This window comes from Cyprinodon tularosa, unplaced genomic scaffold (assembly GCF_016077235.1).
Source record: "Cyprinodon tularosa strain WSP-4 unplaced genomic scaffold, ASM1607723v1 ctg247, whole genome shotgun sequence".
Taxonomy (NCBI): Eukaryota; Metazoa; Chordata; class Actinopteri; order Cyprinodontiformes; family Cyprinodontidae; genus Cyprinodon; species Cyprinodon tularosa.
Genome location: NW_024038917.1, coordinates 1011753 through 1032222, shown reverse-complemented (window position 1 = coordinate 1032222; position 20470 = coordinate 1011753). Strand labels below are relative to the sequence as shown.

At 35.7% G+C, this 20470-nt stretch overlaps 1 protein-coding gene across 1 annotated transcript in view; it reads right to left on the bottom strand.

The window, feature by feature from the left end:
- csmd3b (CUB and Sushi multiple domains 3b) overlaps positions 1-20470 on the bottom strand; it is a 536357-nt gene that overhangs the window by 50059 nt on the left and 465828 nt on the right. Inside the window, exons 39-50 of the mRNA XM_038288005.1 lie at positions 18213-18317; positions 16897-17015; positions 16274-16343; positions 14412-14528; positions 13986-14195; positions 12779-12967; positions 11060-11237; positions 7244-7389; positions 3698-3778; positions 2125-2238; positions 1830-2018; positions 203-349 (exon numbers count right to left, since the gene is read on the bottom strand). Coding sequence (XP_038143933.1) covers positions 203-349; positions 1830-2018; positions 2125-2238; positions 3698-3778; positions 7244-7389; positions 11060-11237; positions 12779-12967; positions 13986-14195; positions 14412-14528; positions 16274-16343; positions 16897-17015; positions 18213-18317 — 1665 coding nt within the window. The remainder of the gene's footprint in view (positions 1-202; positions 350-1829; positions 2019-2124; positions 2239-3697; positions 3779-7243; positions 7390-11059; positions 11238-12778; positions 12968-13985; positions 14196-14411; positions 14529-16273; positions 16344-16896; positions 17016-18212; positions 18318-20470) is intronic.

Here is a 20470-nt window from a genome sequence, read left to right as displayed (position 1 = left end):
AGTGTTTTAAGAAGCCAATTTGTAGCTTTTAAATATAATGGCACCTAAAAAAGTTATAAAAAGCTTTATTTTATTTTTATATTTGCCAGTGATTACAAGTAAAGAGGTTTACTTTCAGTCCTTCTGTCTGACTCTCTTTTTTCATGCATTACTGTATAAAATAGTAGTAAAGTAGAATTGGGATACATACTTTGGTACTCACCAACATAGCGAATTTTGAAGCCTTTCTTGTTGGTGCCATGATCTGAGGACCAGCGGACAAGAAACTGATGACCTGAGGTTGTGATGTTAAAGGGTGTTGGGAGGTCGCCGCTCAGCGTTGCCAGAGTTGGACTATTGGCTGTGGGTCCTAGGTGAGAGAGACACAAAGCAGTGGTGGAAGGAGAAAGAATTTTTTTTTGACATCTTAATATTTTATAATATCTAGTTTATTATACCTAAATACATACACTAACCAACCAAACAGGGTTCAAAATCACCTTCAATCAATCGCTTTTCTCCAGGTTCCCTTAAATTCCCCTTGTTGGACTTTTAGATCTGACCCTAATAAGATAATAACCTTCTATTATTGCAGGTGTCACTAAGATCTGGACATCTTTAAGAATTCTAGCATATTACTACTAGAAGAAAATGTGTGAGTGGTTATTAAGACCATCCAAAGGTCAGTTATATATGATTACTATCCTGCAATTTTTTTCAAGTTTTAATAATTCAATAAGTTAATTACTTTAATATCACAGTGTACACCAAGGCCAGAATGGTAGAATAAAGAAGAAATAGAAAATATCTTTCAACATTCAAATTAGTTAATGGCTAGAAAATAAAATACAACTGGGTAACAGTTATTATAGCATTAATAAAGGTGTTTTGAAGATTTGTTGCAGTCATAGTATCAAAGTTTGAAATGATTAATGTGTACAATAGATTCATTTCTAGAATCTTTGTTTTTTTTTTAGATCAGACTGTGCATCAATTTTTATTCAGTTTAATCATTGGTAGGTAGATACTGGTTTGATAAAAAAGAACATTATTATTGATTAAACTCATTTCCAGTTTAAGTTAGAATTTGATGTAAAATCAATCTCATTCTTCAATGTCTTCCTTTTTTAAAAGTTTAAAGCTAATTATTTTAAGGGAAGCAAATAATTTAAATTATTTTATTTTTTTTTACATTACAATATATATTAATGTAGATGTGTATACGGTAGTTTACCAATAGTGACATTTAAAATGTGTGTGTTCCTGTTTTGCTATCTGAGTGAGAACTCATTTTCTTCTATTTCCAGTGAGGTCCTGTTATTATAAAATAAGGATATTCTTTTGATCCTTCCAGGTTATTTTGCCAGGGGTTAGGTTTAGTACTAGGGTATGAATTTAGTTTAATTGTAAATACTGTCAATTGTATATGATGTAATCCTTATTTTATTCTTTTCCTTACTTTATTGTATTATTTTCCTTATCTTATTTTATTCTTATATAATATTTTACATTGTTTGTATGGTAAGGGTGTAATTTTACTGTGGGTTACAATTTTTATAATTTTACTGTTTTTAGTCTTATTAGACTGTATATATTTTTTCTCTATAATCTTATTTTCTTCTCTTCTGTAAACAGTTTCAAGAAAAAAAAATTCCCTCAAGAGATTAACAACATAATTCTGATTGTGAGTTTAGTTTAGGGTGAGGTTAAGGTACTGTATGTACCTCTAATGATTCCGTTTAGAGTACGGTCAGGATTAGGGCCAGAGAAAGGGCTGAAAATTAATGGAAGTCCTCAGCACATAAAGCAAGACGCAAATGTGTGTGTGTTGAGGAGTCCGGGTCTTTTACCATCAAAAATCTCCAGTACGTCGAATTCTCTCTCTGTTTGAAAGCTTTCAAAGGTTATGGTGACATTGTATCCCTTTTCTAGGTTAACGCTCCATGAACACATCTGAAGGTTCGGGTAGCTCTCCGGCCAGCCTGGGCTCAGGATGACACCCGATGAGTCGTATCGCACATCATGAGCAGGGCATTGAACTGAGAATAGGGACAATTAGTGAAGGTGAGGAAGTTTTGGGTGAAAAGACACTTTGACTCAGAAAGTTGAAAAAATCTAATTTGGGAAAAATCTTTAAATTCACACCTTGGCATGTAGGAGGAGGGGCATCCATCTGCAGTCTCTCTCCCAAGCGACAAGTTAGGATTTCATTGCCGACCAATGAGAAACCAGGATGGCATCGGTACCTAATGATGTCACCTGGAAGCAAAAGCAAAAATGTGTATGACATTTCTTTTTTCCACTATTTTACATTCAGGAATGTGTAATGTTCTAAAAATGTTAGTACTTCAATATGTTCTCCACTTATAAACAAAACTTTGTAAAGACCATGAATACATTTTAATTTAATTGCTGCAGAAAATAAATAAATAAATATAAAAAAGTGTAATAAGTAAGTAAGTATCCCTGCTTTCCAATAGAACCTTATATTTCTGTATTTGGCAGTTATTCAGTATAACAGTTTTTTTTTTTTTTTTTTTTTTTTTTTTTTTTACTGTTTATCAACCACTTAAAAGTAAAATAAAATAAAAATCCTCCCAAATTCTGTAAATATGTATTGATTATTCCATTTTAAATTTCTATGCACATTTTATTTTGCGGCATGCAGCAAAGGCCAAGTTAAGAAATGCATATTTGCAGAAGTAAGCGGGAGGTCCGATGGTTTGGGCATTTCAAACACAAAAATATTGATTGGTTTGTGAAGTTGGCCTGTTTCACTCTATATATTCTTTCCCTCAGTTTTTCCCATTTCTTCTTGTCTTTCAGTTGTTGCAAGTTGGGGCAAAATAAATGTACTTAATCATTCTTCAGTTAAGAAGGTGGTGTTTAAGGGTGGTACTTGCATTACAATATGTGTGTGTATGTATATGTGTGTAAAAAGGTAGTAAAACATATGTGAAGAAACAAAAGAAATGTCAATATGGAAAAAGATACAACCAAAGGGACAAAACGAAAGCTACACCCATCTGGAAAAGATAAACCTAGATATGTTGACATAGTTAACCAATCATGGGTTCCAGTAAAGGTTAAGCCTCTCCATAAATTGGATATGCCTCTCCTTGTTGCAGATGTAACAGTGAAATCTAACTTTGACAGTTAAATAAAAAAGCTGTCCATTTGTATTTCTTAAATTGCCTGAAAACCATTTGATAGCAAGTTTAAAAATTCAAAATTACATTTTTTTTTTATCAGTGAATCACATTGAAGTTTGAATAGAGGTAAACTATTTCATAGGATTATGGTTGGTAATGTCACACGAGTACCAAAGAACAAGGGAGACATAGTGATGATTTTTTCAAACTTCGGAGGATGGGAGCAAATTCTCTCTTTAATTCCAAGTTCATCACACCAGAGTAACACCTTTTTACTATAGGGATTGCATTTGACAAAGGAATACTTCATACTTTCAGACATTTTTGTTGAAAAGCCACAAGATATAAAGATATTCTGTTTTTTACCTCAAGAAATCTGAAAAACATGAAATAGTTTTGCAAGGCAGTGTACTAAAAATAGGAAAAATATCAAATGTTTTCAATGCGATGCCCTTTTTTTTCTTTTTCAGCAAGAACCGGGATGACTGGAAAGTTGCAACTTTCCAGTTTTCATCCAGTGTCGAATTGACCCATCCAGAGGCTTGACAAGTAGACAGACAGCTCACCTATCTCCAGCTCGCCATTCTCCATCAGCATGTCAGCATTTGGTACTTCTGGGGGAGGCTGGCATACCCTTAATTGGTAGGCTTGAAGCAAAGACACAGCAGAGGTGGGAAAAGAGAGCAAAGAGGGAAGCTTTATCAAAATACTAGTGATATCAGACATGATTCAATCTTTAAGCCAAGACAGATTAAAAGAAAAGGATATTCATGTTGAAATTATCCACTATTAAAAATATACAGATGCCTATGACGTGATAAACCAAAAGGACCTGTTTTAATTTCAGTCACGGTAGCAAAAGTTTAACTCCACTTTTGGCGGTTAGGGTGGTCAGGTCAGCAAAGCAGGGCATCAAAAACAGAGCAACCTCGCATATACTGCTCTGCCTTGACTAATAAAAAGAAACCATCTTCACAGCCGGCGAGCTGAAGGCTGTAATCAATATTACTGCATGAGTGTAGATCACTCACCAACAGAGGCACAGGGTGAAAATATAGACAGACATAAAGACAGACAGACAAGACTGGAGGAGAGGAGGATAAGAGAGGGCTGAGGGCTGTAAGTCAGGATGAAATTGACTATGAAAATGAGACCTGCCAATAGTATCTGCTGCTCTCATGCATATCAAAGCCTTGTGGTCTGTGTGTGTGTCATTACATCTGAATGTGTGCACAGAGAAAGGATCACTGCAAGCAGCCATAGATCTCGCTAAGCTCTAAGACCATTTTTTTTTTCAGATCTGCTTTGCTAGTCTCATATCCATGACAACATCACCTACCCCTCTTCATGCTCTTGTGTTTGTATGGAAGAGTTGGCATTCACAATCCTAACCCGAAGATAAGTAAACAGAAGGACAAAAACAAATATAAATATCCCCAGTAGTGTTTCACTGCTTCTATGGGGGGTTTATTTGGCATTTCGATCTAAATTTGCACTTTTGCAGCCGCCTCGGATGCAAACTGTGACATTCTGGATTTCGGTCAACTCACTGAAGGACACGGATGAAGGAAAGAGGAAATAATGTTTCTTATTTTGACAAGTGTCTCTTTGATAAACTTATGCAGCTTAGTCCAAACAAAAGAAGTGTACTGCTCCCTTATCTTTGATAATAATGTTTTCTAACGGAGAAATAATGAAGAGCCACTGAGATATATGGTACTCCCAGCTCTCAATATCTTCTTGTCTTCATTATCTGATAAAGCAAAGGTTAAAAAAACCAAACTGAAATCCATCCAAAGTGAGATGCTCCTTCTCAAGTATGACACTTGAAAACTGCCACAAGAATGAATCGACGCAAATGAGCCATAACTGGAAAATCCTCTTAAATATAACCTCTCTATAAATTCTCTCAGAGATGATATGTAAAGGAGGTGTGGGGAATTCAGGTACACAATTCCTGCGCTTGTTAGCTTAGTGAGACAGAGTGAACTTATGGGAAACTTGAGACGAGCATGAGACTAAAAAAACTAATAAAAAAGCTTGGTTCATTGCAAACAATATCAAATTAAATCATAAGCACGTCACAGTCTGGTAAAAATCCCGCTTCGATGAAATGTAATGGTTCATTAAGAGATATCATCTGCAGCATGATGATTGCCCATTGAGACGGCTGAACAGAGCACACAAGGTCCTTAAAATCTGAACATCTCAGCTCTTGAAAAGCCCATCACCCCTTTGTTCAAATAAGATCATAACAATATAGAGAGATAATGTTTTGGCAACAAAGACTTTGCAACTCAAATGGACACATTTTCATAGCAGAGATTTTTTTCTTTTGTCTGAAAATGCAAAAGTAAGTTTTAATGTGTTAAAAAAAATGGACTTAGACATTTGAATGGCCCAGCCTGACTAGAACCTAATCTAAACTATGGAGGGAGGTTAAGTTCAGGCTAATGATTGTAAGGAGGCCTTCAAATTTGAAAGACACAAGATAGTGAAAAGATGCAATATTTATGTTTTTTTTTTTTTTTTTACTTTTCTTAGCAGAATTTAACGAAGTTAAGTATATCTAGCTTAGTTAATTCAGATAGTGTAGTGTTTGTTAATATAGTTTTAATTTATTTGCTGAACTGAAATAAGATGGAACTTTGATTGGTTTAAATGTCCAAAATAAAAAAGCTGATGTTACAATTTAGTACTGATTACCCAATTTGTTTACCTGCATTACTTAACTTCATTTAACATGCTTTTAAATTTAATTGAATTAATATAATTTTCAGTGTCCAATAAAAAAAAATAAAAAAAAACTCACGGAAATTTTATTTTCTGACAAGCAGCTTTTAAAAATGCCTCTTTAGTGGTAATAATTGTAAGCAGGAAGGATCTCCTGTACAGTCTGTCTTAAACCCAGATTAAAAATCATCTGCAACTGCAACTGTCTGTGTCAGGTCAGTTGCAGACCGCCTCTACACATCTGTGAAAAGCACCACCTACTGCATCCACCGTAAAAGCATCAAGTTCATTATAAGTTCTTTAGAGTCTGAAGAGAGCATGCATGAAGGAGCAGAATATTAGAGTTGCTCCATATTTTGATGGCGAAGGATAGAGAACATAACCGTGGATGGCGACATTTAGAGGAGTCATGGCGAATGCGGTTTCATCATTTATCTATGAAGATGCTTCATTGGGTGCGCGTGATGAAATTAGATTTAAATATATATATTGGATTATATTGTTTTCCTACACCCTGTATATATTTCAATTTTTTTCAGATATAGACCAATATAACCTTTATCTATATCTATATCAGACACATTCTGAATGAGATTTGAACTTTGTACATCTGTCTCACCATGCTCTCAGATTGGTAACTGTGCGCTGAAGTTGTTCGTCGCAAATAATAGCAGACAACAGGTGTTTCGAGTATTCTGTACCGGCCCTAAATCTATTACTGGTACGCAGTAACAGACCGTTCCGGCTTACCTTCACCCCAGATAGAGACACACTGACAGTCTAAGCTGAGGATGCTTAGAGGTGTCTCTATATAGATACTGTTTCAACTTCAAACAAACTGTAGGTCTTTTACACTGTCTTTTCTTTCTTAGCATAAAAGGCAATGTCATCAGTGATATCTTTAACATATTAGATAAAATATTTTTTCTTTTATTGGCAAAGTTGAAAATAAGAATAGGACATGACAACTTGTAGTCCATGTAAAAAACAAAAACCGAACCAAAGATAGTCCTGTCCATTTCATTTCTGGTAGGATGGGCTGTAAAATAAACTTTGATCAACTTGTAAAATTCTCCTGAGCCGAATTAAATTCAATATCTAATTATTCAAGGCAGGAGGGTTGGGAAGAACTTAATGAGGATAAAGTTAAACATAGTTCAGCACAATGAAAAACCAATCAGTCTCATAATTGCAGCTACAGCTAATGACAGCATTATGGTTTCATCGCTGTACCCCAGGACACGAAAGAAAACTGCAGAGGCAATGGTTAATGAGAGTGGCGTCTGAAAGTGAGCAGACCAAATCAAATGTCATGCTCCACTTGCACTGTACAGCACACCGAATAACACCACCAGCTCTGAACAAGCTGTGCGTCTTACCATGGTAACTTAAGACGAAGAAGCCTGATCCAGAGAAGTCAGAGTGGAATTTAATAAGGATGATGTTGGAAGTTGAGTAGACAGACTCCAGTGCTGTGTTCCCACTGAACTGGCCTATTTGAGGGGATGATTGATCTGGACCATCCCTGTGGGGAAACCCAAAGAGAAACATACACTTAAATGTAAAAGAAAAAGACAAACACAAAAAACACCTAAACATGAGCGTTCTTTATTTAGGTCCAAAAAAAATCCACCTATGACATGACATGAAAAACTTGCTGCATGGATATGATTTTTCAGATGGCTATTTGGGATTAACAGATTTCTTGAGGCTAGAATTAAACAAAAAGAAGACTTGGTAATATTTGTAATACAGAACTGAAGCTGCTCCATTTACTGCCAATGCAGATGGACGTTTTGCTGCAAAGGGATTTTCCGCACTCATTGTGGTCGGAACAAAGCCCATCTTCCTTCTCAACATTTCAAACTGCAATGTCTTAGGCTCATTCATAATAAAAAGAGTAGATCAAGATAACACTTTAGAATTCTGTACCATTTCTTGCAGCATTGGAATTGAGCATTTACTGCACTGCTCTCGGGTCAAAAGAAATACTAAAGGTGAGTCTTGGTGTGGTCCAATGTTTACTCAGATTAGTATTCTTGAAAAGCTTTTTTATCAGCCAGCAGGTTGGCCTTTGCATGTGATATTCTGAACTTATTTCACCTTTAAAGAGAGCCTTATCCTATGTTAGACTCAAACAGAGGACATGCTATCTGTGACTAAAAAGAAAGATTGTTACAGAAGGAACCCTTTTGCCATATTAGGTTTTTAAGCATCAGAATTAAGAGAAAATACATTGAATTATTACCAGATTCTGACATGTAAAGTATTACAAGGTCTCTATAAGTGTTACCATGACTGCAGACATTTTCCTGAAACATACGGTTACCCAAAAAACCTCCCCATGACATTTAAAAGTGAGTGCAAAAAAGCAAACAGCGTTTCACACAAACTCCTATAGTTTAATAAATTGAAATAATAAGCAGCTTTAAGTTGCTGTGTGGTCGCATTTAATTGTGAACGACTCTTTCAACCCTCTTGTAACAACAATACTTCATTGTGCTGAACTGTAGCATTCCTCTCTAGCACACCTGTTTTGAGGGACCCCATAAACATTTCGAGCAGATTGAGGTCTGGAGTTTGACATGGTTTTAGTAAATTAGAAATATTATATATATATTTTTTCAGTTGTTTTGTTGGAGACTTGCCGTCAGATTTGGAATAATTGTCTTGTTTACTGATGCAGCTAAGATCAAGATATGGCTGTTGGAACAATGACGTTAAAATGCTAGAATATACAGGGGAGTTTGTGGTCAACTCAAAGGCCAAAGGGCTCAGCCCCTGAGGCGAGGGAGCAAGCTCAAATCATTGCCTCTCCTCCTCTATATTTGACAGTAAAGATGGTGCATTTGTGATAAACACTAGGTTGATGGATGGATGGATGGATGGATGGATGGATGGATGGATGGATGGATGGATCATGCTTTCAGGAAAATGTCCAATTGTCTTTAATGTTGTTTAATTGTAAACAATTCGCACTGTGGAGTGATGGACTCCAGATTGTTTATAAAATGTTAGTAGAAATAGAAGAAAACCGGCATCAACAAAATTAGACCAGATTGCGACCATGTAGAATTCAAACTAAACTATGTGAATCGATCAAGCATCAAGTAGAAATTGTTCGCAAAAGAGAGGGACATTCGTTCCAATTCTTTAAGCTAATTGGATACCTGCCTCACATGTTGAGTTTTTAGCCAATTTTAGCCAATCACAGCAGCCGTAGCTGCTTTAATTGTTTCACAACTTGCGAAGTTAACTCATAAATCAAACTTTTAACAAATCCGTTCGGGGGGAATGCTCAACCATCTTCCAATCCACAAAAAGCAAAAACCGCACCACTATTTGTTTTGCTTCAGCCTTCCACCTACATGTCACTGCATTTCATTGGTCCAAAACATTTCCGTATGGAGGCAAACGTTTCTGCTGGCTCCTGGCAAGATGTATGTCTGTACGCTTTGAAATTTCAAAATCTCTGTTTTTTGGCAGTGCTTATATTTGCAGTTTGTTTTCATTTGAAGCACAAGTTGCTTTTTATCTGCTGGAAGAACCTACTCAGTTTTTCAAAACTAACATTTTTAACTTTGGCTACATATTTGTAATGGTATAGTGGAAACTGCATTCTTATTTAATACAATTTATCTAGTTTTACAACCAATTTTATAGTGGATTTCATTGTAAAATTCACAAAAACTGAAATAGGATTTTATCAATACCAAAAACTCTAATGAGTTGGAGTTGTTACACTAAGTGACTCTCATGTTCAACAAGGCATATTGGAATATTTTCTCATATTGCTTTCCAATGTTTTCAGTTCCTTACAATTATTAGTACACTCGGGTAACATATACAGTGAAAGGTTGCACAGTTCTTGCTAACATCAGATACATCTGACACTTCTTGCTATAAAATCCTGTAGTACGTCTCTCAGTATGAGACCAATTAGCAGATTCAGAGACTGTCAGGTCGGCTGGCGGTGGACTGAGGAGACCGCTGTGAAAATCACACCTTTACCACTGACACTGTGCTCTCTGCGGAGAGCCAACATTAGGTCTCTGTGACTGAGATTGTGGTGTTTTTTTTGTTTTTTTTTGTCTGTTCGTGCAGTCCACCAATTCACTCATTTGGCCACTTTTTCAGAAACCTGCTGTGTTCCCAATTCATGGAATTCACACAATTATCTATGGGTGGAGGACACATGGTTCAGCACTCGTCAAATGTTTGGTATGGAGGAAAAATGGGAAAGAAAACAGTCCTGAGATAAACCAATGCTCTGCAGGATTTTATAGTGCAAACAAATTCTGAGTCAGGTGCTGTTTGTAGTAAGAACCACGCTAATTAAATCATTAAACCTCTATAAATGCAGCAATTAACGAGGTAAGCTTCTAAATAATGGAAAACATAAAAAGACTCAAAATCTTTTGAGTACAGCCTCTAATTTTGGGGCATCTTTTAAGTTTTTTTTTTTTTTACATAAATTACAGCGCTGAAAAGGCTTTTTTCTCAGTTTATGAGTGAAAGATATTAGATTTTTTTTGTATAGTTTACCCAGGTTTATGCAGTTACCACCTTATAGACCTCATTTATCTGGATATTTCAAATCCACATGAATAGGAGTATTGTTGTCTTTCACATATGAAAGAGTGGCCATCTGATATTATTAAAAATTGCATCACCCTTCTGACCAAAATAAAAGTCAAGTATACATTTAGAAACACTCCAGGTTTAATTATTGTATTAAATCCATCAAGGATGCCAATAATAGAACCCAATATAATCTAAAGCAAATCCATCCCCCCACACAATAAAACTTAGACTATTGCATCAACAAAGGTCTTCTGTTAAGAAAAAAAAAACAGCTTTTAATAACATTTCAGTAGGAGTTAAGAGATAATGTTGCCTAGGAGAGGTGAGAATATATAGACTATACATAGGTAACCTGGGGCATGGAGAGGTTTTTTGGGTAACCGTATGTTTCAGGAAAAATGTCTCTAGTCATGGTAACCCCTATAGAGACCTTGCAATACTTTATGTTAAAAAGAAAAATTATGCAGAAAAAGTTCAGACAATTTAATGATGGCTCAGACAGATAAGGGTTTCTAAGAGTGTCTTAGAAACTAAACAGTTGCTTAAAAAACGTCTTCTAATTGGAACCCAACAAGAGAAGTTAACGGCTAATTATAGGAAAAAGCACCTACCAGACAGTGATGTAGTCGTAAATGGGTTCTGTGCTTAGAACAGTAAAGTTGATGTAAATCCCATGTCCAGGAGGAACTCGGACACTCCACACACAGTCCTGAAAGTTTGGGTATTCTTCAGGGTGTCCGGGAGAGTAAATGGTTCCATTTAATGAGGTAATGTTACCACCGCACATAGCTGTGAGAGAAGACAGTTAATTAATTTTGTTTGTTTGCTTTTTAACTGTAAACCCCTATTAGCTGTTTCAATAAATTAAAAGAACATAAAATCCTTTAGTACTACAACAGCAAAGTTATCTGCATTAAGATAAAGTCACGCCAGTGAAAACAGTTACTTTAACTTTCAAATAAAGTCATTATTTTTACATGTAAAAAGCTAAATTTTTTCATGTTGTGATTTCATCTTAATAAAAATGACTGGATAATTTAGTGCATTGCGACATGATTTTAACTTATTGAGCGATTGTCTTTTGTACCATCATAAACCCAAGTGTACATTAAGATTTCATGTGATAGAGATGAAAACTGATTCATTCTGATTCATTTTCCAATATGATGCTGTGTGCATTTCTATTCATTTTATAATTACTAAAGCCACCTTTTCCACTGCGTTTTATATGTATATATAATTTCATAGTATTTAGCACATAAGGTTTCTCATCAGTCTTCTTTGCAAGATAGCTGAGACTTGTTTAGATATTTGCAAAATTATTTTAAAAATCAGCCGGAGGGCATCTGTGAACAAAACATTTCAAGTCTTGCAGATAATTCTCAATTAAATTTAGGCCTGAAAGCTGGATGAATATATTGTATCCAAATCATTAACTTGTCGCCCTGGCTATCTGTTTAGGGTAGTTGTGTTGATCGAGGGTAAAGCTATGCCCAAAGCTTAAGATATCTGTAGCTGTTTATTAGGTTTTCTTGCATATTTGCCCTGAGTTAAGCTCCATCCAACCTCCCATTAATGCCAACCAGTCTACAGCACCCTTTCCTCTGGCAAAAAGACAAGGCAAAAAGAAGAAAAAAGGCATCTTCACTGCAAGATAATGCCACTAACATTGTTCACAATGAGGATGGTGTTTTTAAAGGATGAAGCTTGCATCATTAAAGCTGCACAACTTTGTTGCAATAACAATATGGGCAGTAGTGCAATCAAAAATTACTTTAGGTTTACGGGAAAATGCTATGTCTTGATAAGTTTGCAGTTGATACTGAGATTAAATTCCAAGCACATGGAGACCATATACAGTACTAATCATGTAACTTCTGAAGGCAGTTGGTAGCTTTGGATTTATTTAGGGCTGTTGGGGTTGCCAAGGCTTAAGACACATTAATGCAATTGTTGGCTAAAGCTGTTGAAGACCATGTATAATTTGCTTTAGACCTCACAAATATGTGCAACTTTGTTATAGTTGATGATGTAAAAAAAGGTTTATGTGACAAAATGGGAGAAACTATTGGTGGTATAAATACTTAAGTATTATGAAGACTGCATCAACTTAGTCCTGAGTGTTAATTTTCCCTATCTAAAAACGTAAACACTACTTTTTGGTGTTCTTTTCTTTGAGAAAGTAAGGGACAGAGCTAGCAAGAGTAAAGCCAGTGTACTTCCTTCACAACCTCACACAGAGCTTTTTCATGTCTGGTATATCTTATAACACCCTTTGAACCAAAGAAAAAAAAGTAACAGGTTCAGAGTTGACCTGTGCAGTCAATTACCCTGACACCGTGGTAAAGGGTGGTTCCAGTTCCTGCTTATTCCGTGTAAACATGTCAGAGAAGCTTCTCCGATCAGAGAGTATCCAGGCAGACATTCAAAAGACACCGTCATCCCCACACTGAAATCAGTGCCTATTACGATGCCGTTTCGAAATGGCCGTGGGTCAGGACAGCTCTGAAGTTGGTAGGCTGGGGGAAAAAAAGAATGGAAATACGTGATGGCTGGTAAATTACTATTATTTTGACAAAAGACAGAAGAGTAATATGTTTATTTTCTGAGAAAGGATCCATCATCTGAATTGCAGCTACATAACATGAGGTTAGAAACAAAAAAATGTGTCAAAAAAAAACAAAAGTGGATGCACTTTTACTGCTAGACATAATACCTAATAAGGCATACCACTTAGAAGGGAAAAACAATTAAAAGTGAAACCTTAGTTTAATCCTTCAGCGTCTTAAAAACAGATTAAATCCAACTAATCCAAAGTCCTATTCTTAAAAGTTTCTAATAACTAAGCCATTCATAAAAGTAAAGCAAAAAAAGTGTGTTGATTGTTCCAGAGAGGTTTACAGCAGTCTTCAATTAAGTGAAAGAATGACTGTATACTTTTGTGCATTCTGCAGCAGCGTAACACAATAGGTCTATTTATTTTGCTCCAAAATAATAATTGGAATCCCTTCACATCTAATTTTGAAACTTTTCAAGTATTTAGATTGTCAACTTTTCACATCTTGGTTGCCTCGGTTAAACAAGTCTGGCACACAGAGCTTATTTTTCCCAACAGGCAGAGGAAGTCATAAAACGTTTTCCACATATTTCTGATGGTGCCATCAGCAGATAAAAGGCATTATTCATCATCCTCTGTAATTTTCATATAAAGAGAATTAGGCCAACAAATTTGGGCTGCCTAAAGGATTTGTCATAATAAATAGAACGTTCTGAAGCCAGATGCTATGAATTTGAAACTTCTCTCTATAATTTATCCAAATATAAAAAACAAGTTACACATTGTATTGTTTTGTCTCATATGCTCGTTTTTGAATCACCCTCACCCAAAATACTTTTAACCCCACTAGATTTTTTTTTTCCCACTTGGCCTGATGAATGAAGCCACAGTTAATGAGATGGCTGGTTCTGTTGTCTTTGCTCAGGAAGTGATGACTGTAAACAGAGCATTGGAAAGGAACTTCCAGAATCAACATTTACCTTGATATGTGATGTGGAACCCCGGTTTGTTTTGTGAATAGTCACTGTGGAAAAAAAAGCTGGTTTGGTGGGTGGTGCTGAACAGGGACTTAGGTACAACTGGTCCGCTGAACCGGCCAATCTCAGAACCCGTTTCCAGCGTTCCACTACGTATCTCCAGGTAATCGTGGATTTGTTCCGTGGAAAAGTTTAAAAACTGAAGATGAATACCTGGATAAAAAAAAAAGGACAGACAATAAAAAAAGAGAAACCATAGACTTTTGTGAGGAATAAAAAAAAAAACACGTTAGTTAAAAAAAAAACACCATAACATCTACATTAAAGGTGTTTTACACAATCACAACAAAACTACGCAAAAAAAAAAAAATAATAATAATAAGAAGAAACTGTGATTCATACATTTTTTTCTCTATTGAGGATTCTTACCAAAGCCAACAGGTAAGTTAACAGTCCATGTGCAGTCCAAACCGCTGGGATAGTTACCAGGATAACCTGGGCTTAGAATCACCCCACTGACATCCTTCATAGAACCTCCACATTGAGCTGTGTGACAAGAACACAGAACTTAAATGCTGATGCACTGAGTATCACACTTTGTTTATCTTTCTCACGTTATCCGGATAAATCTCTACCTGCAGTGGCATGACTGTGATTAGCCATTCTAAACACACAGCGTGTTTTACCTACATCTCTTTAGATGTTCAGCTCTCCTCAGAAATTTGATATATTTATCTGTTGGTGACTGACATAAAGACATATGTACATGATACCATCCAATGTCAGTTTAAAGAGGTATGTGTTTAATTTGTGCATATGCAGCAGATACAATTATGTTAGTGTCTTAGTTAGGATTTAAGGCTGTAACCAGCACAACACCCGTGTTGGTGGAAGGGCAAAATGTGTTGATCAAAAGTGCACATATTTATACGTCGTAGCGAGAACTACAGTAAGTATGTAGGCTTCAGTTTAAATGCTAAATGTATAATGTCACAGTCCTGTAGGTTTATTTTGAAACCAGGGGAAGAAATGGGAGCAAGCAGGAGCTCATGAGGATTTTTGTGCTGTTTCACCATCACAAAATGCCTTAAAAATTGACTACAGGTAACAGAGCCTGAGTGGGATCAACTAAATCACATACATTTTGTATTTGTTTATGTCATATTTGCAAATTGCTGCAGTGGGTGAAAATAACTGTTTACAGTGGCACAGAATGCTCTGTTCCATAAAACCCTCCATTTGCCCTCACAGTAAACCCTATTTACTCATAATGGTAGGAAGGAACCTTGGTTACATGTAGAAAAAACTGAAATAAATGTACAAACAAATGCTCACCTTTATGTATACTATATGCATATATATATGTATACATATGTATGTGTATGTACCTTCGTGACATGATGGCCTTGTTAAAATAGCTGGTACGCCTCGAGTCCTTAAGGATCTAGGATTTTTTATTCTATTAATGATAAATATGCAAATGCACATTGCCTTTAATGCAGCAGAATTTCTTTCTGTGTCCTTCCTCATATTGGTGAATTAAGACTAGCCTGTCTCAGAGGTACTGAGAATTTCTTTGACTGAATGCTTTGTGTTTGCACTCTGACATGCACTGTCGGCTGTGGGACCCTATTAAGACTGGGATGAGCCTTTCCTAATCAGGTCCAATCAAATGAATGTACAGCAGTTGGACACCAGTTAAACTGTAGCAATACATCAAGGATGATCATTGGAAACAGGATTGAACTCAATATTGAGCTTTATGGCAAAGGCCGTGAATGCTTACGTCAATGAGATTTCTTTGTTTTCGATGTGAATTATAGTTTTAATCTAAAAAAACAAAAGAATTCCTAGAAGAGATTAATTTAAAACCATCTAGAATATAGCTGGAAAATAACTAAATGTGGAAAAAGTGCATCACTGTGAATAGGTTGTGAATGTACTACTGTAATACTATCAAGATAGAAACAGTAGAAGGCAATGGCTGTTTAGCATTCAGTCTTAGTTAAACGCTCTTAACAGGTCTGCATTGGATCCACACTGAATATTTTGAAGTGGCAGTATATTCTGCATGTTTATGAAATAGCATTAGTTCAGAAGTACCAGAAAGCACAAAAAGCTGTTGTAACATCTCAAACAGCTTTTCCCCCCTAGGAGTCACAGAGAAGTGAAGACAGATTGCATAATTCCTGAAGCTCCACTTTTAGGTTTGCATATCGATAGGATTCATGATCTTATAAAAGCTGGGGCATTTCATGGTGTGCATCAACAAATGCTCAGAGGACACGTACCGATACACAGCGGCACCGGGTAGTTCCATCTTCTAACAGGTCCAGGCATACAGGTGATATGTGCATTTCCCTGGAAGTATAAATATAACCACATCTATCAATATCAAAGAGTTACAAAATAAAGACAAAACCTAAAATAATGAAACAATCCGTTCATATTTTTATATAACAGGCATCTACAGAATACTGAAATGGGAACTTTGTGGACTATATTAAGGGTGAGTCACACGATCCTTCACCAGAACTCTACATCATACTGCATAGAAATTGGGGAGAGCCCACCAGAGACATTTATAATTCAGCAGTTGTGTAAACCACACCAGACTTGTGTGTTTAGCAAATGAAGGGAAACCACACGACAGCAGGGTTTCCTTTGGATTCAGTTCAGATAGTTGTTGCTTTTCCATGCCAGGGATATAAAATGAATGAATGGCAGCACATCAGATAAGTTGAGCAGACTTTCATGATTTTACCTACAGTGTTGGCATTTGGTTTGAATTGACTTATGATGAAAATAAGGATACCGCCCATTGGGCTTGCTGGTTATGACATGACTTTGTTCAAACGTGTAAAGCCTCTGTAAGAATAATCTACACAACTTGACACATTGGAAGAGTTTTTACCTGAAGAGAGTATCCCTGTTCACATGAAAACTGTACAACATCCCCAACCATGAATCTGTCTCCTTGTCTGATTCCATAGTTTGGAGTGACGGGCTCTGGACATGATTCCAAACCAATGGCTAAAATAGAATTGACATAAACATGGTTTTGAGTTATCAGTATACAGAAGGGAAAAAAAAGAAAGTGTTTAACATCTTTATATCTTTCTCACTATGTTTCTAATGGAGCAACTGAAATGAGAAAACAGCAAATATCAGCCACAACCCAGACAATTCACACGTAAGCTGAAAATGAATTAGCATAAGAAGAAAATGCAAAAAAAAATCAAGTTATTAAAAGAGGGAATAACAAGCAGAATCATTAACAAAGTTATGTTAAGAATGCATAGAAAACAATCAACATGGACGAAATGGGCCTTTAAAAAAAAAAAAAACAGCAATCGAATTCGTAATAAATGAACAGACATTCCGTAAAAGTTTATCCTTGCCAGCAAAAATACACAATAAGCAAAATAAAATGGTTAGAGGAAAACAAAACCTTTTGCTAGGACCTTGGCAATTTTATTTTTTATTGTGTTTTTCACATCTCAGAGCTTTCCAAGAGCCAATGATCTCTGACAGAGTTTGTTAAAAAATAAACAACTTAAATTATCAGGTAAAGTTTTTCTACTGAAAAAAAAAATGGTAATCTACTCAAACCCAATGATCTCTATGTAAGCTCAGTTTGAAAAACTCCACTGTTGAAAGAGTTTAAAGTTCACTGCATTACATTTACAGAAGGCAAAAGGACAATACAGAGTAGACGCACCAAAATCAGACTCCTTCAATGTCTAAACAAACATGCATCTAGAGGATAAATGATGCTGGGAGTGAAAGACGGTGGATCTGTTTACTTAGAAACATCTTGAAGGTCGACTTTTAGCTAATGTCCAAAGCTCAGGCCTGGGTAAATTCTTTTAAAGAAACAACAATGGTCCACAAAAACACCCGGCTTGAATCTAATTAAGAATCAGTCAAAAAAATGGCCGGTCACAGGCTGCCAAGAAGCTTTACAATTTAAAGAGAGTTGAAATAAAAGCACAGTCCAAACCCACATGCTTTTAGAAAGCACCTTCATCCCTTCCCAACATCATTCTAATGCATTATCACTTGATTTATGGACATAATGTGTAAAACATCATTTACATGTGTGGATTATGTGTTCTTTCGTTAGCCCAGTTAGAAATATTTTAATTTAGAAACATTGGCTTTGATACTTTGATATAGTTCACTATATTTATGCAGTATTTCTATCATTCAACTTAATTTTAAATGTACCTGTATATTCCAAGTGAAATCCAGCAGCTGAGACGCTTATATCAGAGCTAAAGCTGAGATAGAGGTTATTAGATGTGCTATTCAGGAGAGGGGGAATAGTTGTGCCTGAAACAGAGACAGAAAGACAGGGAAAGAGGATTAGAATCAAATATTTTGAAAGCAATTGATCTCATCTGAAGCCAAGGAAACAACAAAGGCCTTCCTAAACCCACATTTATTCTTAGAGAAAAGTACTCAAAGGGGGGAGAACAGAATTACTTTAATTTGAGGCATCTATTTTATTTGAAACGTCTGCTCAAATGTTGTCTTGACCTAGATACACTGGCAAGGGAAAGTACAAAGTAAGATGAACAAATCTGCTTCACTGCAGAAGTAAAGATGTCATCACACAATGGTTGGATGAGATGATGCATTTTAAATTAAATGAGTTTAAGCTTAGTTTTGAACTGTTTAGCAATGAGGAAGTACTTTTTAGAAGCAAAATAAGGTAATAAAATATCCGTTTCCCCAATATAAAAAAAAAAAAGCTATTGTTTGATATACGCAAGGTTTTACTTTAGTGCCAGGTGTGTTATCACAATATATCTAAGCTGAAAGTTTCCCCTGAATGAACACTGAATTAGGTCACTGAATGTTACTGGCTGGCTGCTGTGAGGGGAATTAATAAGCAGGCTTTTCATGAGTCTACAGCCCTGCTGCTGCTTGCTTTGTGTTCCACGGGAAACCTCATTCATTACAGTGACATGGAAAAAAATCATTATTAGTCATTATTCAGGTATTAATATTTTATAGCTTTATAATTAACTGCATTGATTTAACAGTGTCTTTTATTCGGAGATGTATGGCAGGATTAATTAAGAACAAAATTTAAAATCAATATTGTTTTATCATGCCTCCACGTGAATTTATTTATTAATGATACTTTTATGTGGAAATAGAATCTATTTGGTGTCAGTTCATTCCTCATCTCATAATCTTCCCTGCATTTTGTCACAGTGAAGTCAAGCCCTGCTTACGATTAATTAATACCATAGAGGTAACCCCCACTTCCCTAAAAGCAGGACTACTTTTCCCACAAGAAAATGTGAATATGATTTGCTGCAGTAGCAGCACAGCCAAGGCACTTTGACTGTAGTCAGGGAATGTGGATAGTCATGCAAAGCAAACTAATAGCACATTACAGTACAAACACTTGTTTGGTCTCTGAAAAAAACTTTATATTAGGTCGAGAATGAGAGGAGAAAGTTTTGTTTTATGCGGGGAATTAAAGTTAATGGTTAATACAATATGAATATTGTTTATATCAACAACTGAAATCACTTCTGAGTTTTTTATTCTTCTTTTGGTTTTTATTTTGTGATTGAAGAAATTCCTTATTCTTGATGTGTATTTTGAAATAAAAGTGTGGAGGAATGTTTTTTAATGCAGGCTTTGCTACCAGTACCTTCTCTTGAGAAGTGCTGGTGCTGTAGGTACAACAACTTTAAGTATTAAACCACTAAATAGTAAATCAAAGTGGTAAGTGGTACTTAAAAACAGGGTTAAATAAAGCTCTTGTACCCACTCAGGTACTAAAATCTCTTACGAAAATGTCTTTCATGTGTTATTTAAATATAATGTTAAATACCTCCTCACAGCATAAGAAATCAAGAAACAAGGCATTATAAATAAACACTTTTTATTTTTAGCTGGGAAATTAGAGACATTTTTGAGAATAACTGTGACTAAGTCCATTCCTCTTTCTTTATTTCTTTGTACACACGCACACACACAAACATCCATACTTATTTTCATATGCTCTTTCCTTTCAACCAACATTTTAGAATTAAAATGTTATGCTTCCTTTAAAATATATATATTTTTTTATTTTTTTAGGAAGTTATTTATTTTCATTCACTGATTTTCTCATCTTAATTATATCATAGTATTCTCTCAATAAACAGATTAACCTAAAGCCATTTATTTCCATCTGTTTGTTCTGCCACACTCATCTTTGGAACAGCATCAATGCTGCAGCTTCTCGCCTATTGGCCGAGGTCGATAACTGCAGCTGGATATTATTGGGTTTCCTGATTGTAGAAGAGCTAGTAGTAACAGCTAACTTCTATCATGTTCCTGCTGGCAGTAGAGTAGTGTAATTAGTTAGCAGCAGATCACTTAGTTAGTTGGGTTACTTTACTGTTTTGTGTTGACTTTCATTCACAAAATATTGTGTTTATTTTAGGTGTTCTTTACAAATAAAATCATGAACTGAAGAC